Source organism: Calidris pugnax, unplaced genomic scaffold (assembly GCF_001431845.1).
Source record: "Calidris pugnax isolate Ruff unplaced genomic scaffold, ASM143184v1 scaffold107, whole genome shotgun sequence".
Taxonomy (NCBI): domain Eukaryota; kingdom Metazoa; phylum Chordata; class Aves; order Charadriiformes; family Scolopacidae; genus Calidris; species Calidris pugnax.
The window spans coordinates 2782249-2786014 of NW_015090901.1; the positions used below are offsets into that span (position 1 = coordinate 2782249).

Below are 3766 nucleotides of genomic sequence, written 5' to 3' on the forward strand. Positions count from 1 at the left end.
TCATCACTCTCTACAACTACTTGAAAGGACACTGTAGAGAGGTTGGTGCTGGTCTCTTCTCACAGGGAATTAGTGACAGAACGAGAGGGAACGGCTTCAAGCTCCAACAGGGGAGGTTTAGATTGAACATTAGGAAGGAATTTTTCACCGAGAGAGTGGTCGGGCATTGGAACAGGCTGCCCAGGGAGGGGGTGGAGTCCCCATCCCTGGCTGTGTTTAAGGGCCGTTTAGATGCAGTGCTGAGGGACATGGTGTAGGGGAGGACTTTGTAGAGTAGGGGAGATGGTTGGACTCGATGATCCCAAGGGTCTCTTCCAACCTAGGTGATTCTATGTTTCTATGATTCTAAAATCTGTCCCCTTTAGCCCCCCCCAACACACACCCTGGCAGCTGTGGCGGTCGGAGGAGAGCTGCAGGCCCGGCCCGCACTCGCAGACGAAGCCGCCCTCGGTGTTGACGCAGAGACCCTCGCAGGCAGCGCTCAGGCACTCGTCGATGTCTGGGAGATGAGAAGAGATGGGAATGGCAGGGATGGGGGGCCACCTTCACCTGGTTGTCCCCCCCCAACATCCCACTGGGACCCTCCCCGCCCCGGCTCACCCGTGCAGCGGATGCCGTTGGCCGTCTCCACCATGGAGAAGCCCAGGGGGCAAACGCGGGCCACCTCTTGGCAACCGCCGTGGTTACAGGAGAGGTCGCAGCCGTACTCCCCGCACGTCCCCGCCGGCTCTGCAAGGCAGGCGAGGGGACCACAGGGCACCGGTGCCACCCCAGAGACCACCCAACGTGGCACCCCCTGCCCTGGGAGCAACCCGGACCCCTACTGGGGATGGGGACCACAGGGCACCGGTGCCACCCCAGAGACCACCCAACGTGGCACCCCCTGCCCTGGGAGCAACCCGGACCCCTACTGGGGATGGGGACCATAGGGCACTGATGCCACCCCAACACCCACCCCACCATGGCACCCCTTGCACCCCCTGCCCTGGGAGCACCCCAGACCCCTGCCAGGGATGAGGACCACAGGGCACAGATGCCACCCCAGAGCCCACCCCACCATAGCACCCCTTGCACACCCTGCCCTGGGAGCACCCTGGACACCTACTGGGGATGGGCACCACAGGGCATTGATGCCACCCCAGAGACCACCCCACCATAGCACCCATTGCACCCCCTGCCCTGGGAGCACCCCGGACACCTACTGGGGACGGGCACCACAGGGCACCGATGCCACCCCAGACCCCCACCAGGGATGAGGACCATCCTGGGGGATGCCACAAGGAGAGGTGACAAGGAGCCTAGAGAAACTGGGGGTGCTGATTTTTGGGGTGCCAGGGAGCGGGTGGGTACCTGGGCAGGTGATGCCCTGCTCTCCATCCGGGCACGAGCAGAGGTTGGGGGCGATGCACAAGCCGCTGCCGCAGCCGAAAGAGCAGAGCGCTGGAGAGACAGGGGACCATCAGGGGGACAAGGACACCTCCCCTGTCCCCCCCTTGCCCCCCTGCACCCCAAAAAACCTGTACTCACGCAGGGTGCACTGCCCACTGCCTGGTGCCAGCATCCAGCCGGGGCAACATCCGCTGCCGAAGCCCGAGAAGCAAACGTGGGGCCCCACACGGCGCCTGGGACACCGACCAGAGGCTGAGGCCACCCTGTCCCGGGTCCCCCAGGACACGGGGCAAAGGTCCTCCCTCACCGTCCTCCACACGGTGAGGACCCCCCTCAGGAACGCCAGGACAAGGGGGACACACCAGGGTGGTCATGACGTGCCCACGGTCACCCCATCCCGGGGTGCACAGCATGGATCAAGGGGGGGAGGCAGGTGTGGGGCAAAGCAGGGTGTGGTGTGACCCCAAAACCAGGTGGGACCGTGTCCCTCCTGACCCCAACACACGGTGACAGTGGAGAAGTGTCCCCCAGGACAGGGGAGCAGGAGGTGGATGTGGGGAGGACAGGGATGGAGGGGTCACACTCCCCTGGTCCCTGGAGGACCAGGACAGGGGGGAAACATCCCCCAGCAGGATGTGGGGAGCAAGACATGAATGTGGGGAGTAGGACACGAATATGGGGAGCAGGACACAGATGTGGGCGTCACGCTCCCCTGGTCCTCCCAGGAGAACATGGGGAGCAGGATATGGATACGGGGAGCAGGACAGGGATGTGGGGGTCACACTCCCCTGGTCCCCCCAGGAGGATGTGGGGAGCAGGACAGGGATACAGAGGTCACAGTCCCTTGTCCCCCCAGAACCAGGTCCCCCAGAAGGTTGTGAGGAGCAGGACAGGGATGTGGGGGTCACAGTCTCTTGTCCCCCCAGAACCAGGTCCCCCAGGAGGTTGTGAGGAGCAGGACAGGGATGTGGGGGTCATGCTCCCCTAATCCCCCTAGCAGGACACAGGGAGCAAGACAGGGATGTGGGGGTCACACTCCCCTGGTCCCCCCAGAACCAGGTCCCGCAGGAGGTTGTGAGGAGCAGGACAGGGATGTGGGGGTCACGCTCCCCTGGTCCCCCCAGAACCAGGTCCCCCAGGAGGATGTGGGGAGCAGGACAGGGATGTGGGGGTCACACTCCCCTGGTCCCCCCAGAACCAGGTCCCCCAGGAGGTTGTGAGGAGCAGGACAGGGATGTGGGGGTCACGCTCCCCTGGTCCCCCCAGAACCAGGTCCCCCAGGAGGATGCGGGGAGCAGGACAGGGATGTGGGGGTCACACTCCCCTGGTCCCCCCAGAACCAGGTCCCCCAGGAGGTTGTGAGGAGCAGGACAGGGATGTGGGGGTCACGCTCCCCTGGTCCCCCCAGAACCAGGTCCCCCAGGAGGATGCGAGGAGCAGGACAGGGATGTGGGGGTCACACTCCCTTGTCCCCCCAGAACCAGGTCCCCCAGGAGGATGCGAGGAGCAGGACAGGAATGTGGGGGTCACACTCCCTTGTCCCCCCAGAACCAGGTCCCCCAGGAGGATGTGGGGAGCAGGACAGGGATAGAGATGTCACAGTCTCTTGTCCCCCCAGAACCAGGTCCCCCAGGAGATTGTGAGGAGCAGGACAGGGATGTGGGGGTCACGCTCCCCTTAATCTCCCCAGCAGGACACGGGGAGCAAGAGACAGATGTGGGGGTCACACTCCCCTGATCCCCCCAGAACCAGGTCCCCCAGGAGGCGGTGAGGAGCAGGACAGGGATGTGGAGGTCACACTCCCCTGGTCCCCAAAGAACCAGGTCCCCCAGGAGGTTGTGAGGAGCAGGACAGGGATGTGGGGGTCACACTCCCCCAATTCTGGCCACCCCGGGGGCAGAAGGAGGGCCCCGTGGGGTGCCAGCCCCTCTGGTGGGGCTGGAAGCCCCAAAAGCAGCCCAGAGGAGGACTGGTGGGAGCCAAGCACCGCACACCACCATCCCCAGGTGTAGCTGGGAGGGAGGAAAAGAGGGGAAGGGGGTGGAAATAAAGAAGAGGGGAAGGGAGGGGGGGGTTAGAAATGTGGCTACCTCTCCACGGCAAAGCTGGCCGGCTTCTTCCTCCCGGGATAGACCCTGCCCTGGCCGCCCGGGAGGAACAGGGACACACAGGCAGCCTGGAAGAACAGCTCCACCAACATGACAGGAGGCTCCGTTTCCTCGGCGGCACAGGGGGCGACTACCGCATGTTGGCCCTTGGCCCTGCTCCTCCTCCTCCTCCTCCTCCTCCTCCTCCTCTTCTTGCCCGGGGAACAATGCGGGGGGTGGAGGGAGGCGAAAACTGGGGGGGCGAGTTAGAGAAGATGTTTGGGGAGGGG

The 3766-nt window shown here is 64.4% G+C and overlaps 1 protein-coding gene across 1 annotated transcript in view; it reads right to left on the minus strand.

Annotated features, from left to right (window-relative positions):
• VWCE (von Willebrand factor C and EGF domains) overlaps positions 1 to 3662 on the minus strand; it is a 12547-nt gene extending 8885 nt beyond the window's left edge. The window contains exons 1-5 of the mRNA XM_014948759.1: positions 3480 to 3662; positions 1528 to 1622; positions 1351 to 1440; positions 601 to 729; positions 383 to 499 (exon numbers count right to left, since the gene is read on the minus strand). Coding sequence (XP_014804245.1) covers positions 383 to 499; positions 601 to 729; positions 1351 to 1440; positions 1528 to 1622; positions 3480 to 3589 — 541 coding nt within the window. The 5' untranslated portion in view covers positions 3590 to 3662. The remainder of the gene's footprint in view (positions 1 to 382; positions 500 to 600; positions 730 to 1350; positions 1441 to 1527; positions 1623 to 3479) is intronic.
• Positions 3663 to 3766: the final 104 nt, after the last annotated feature.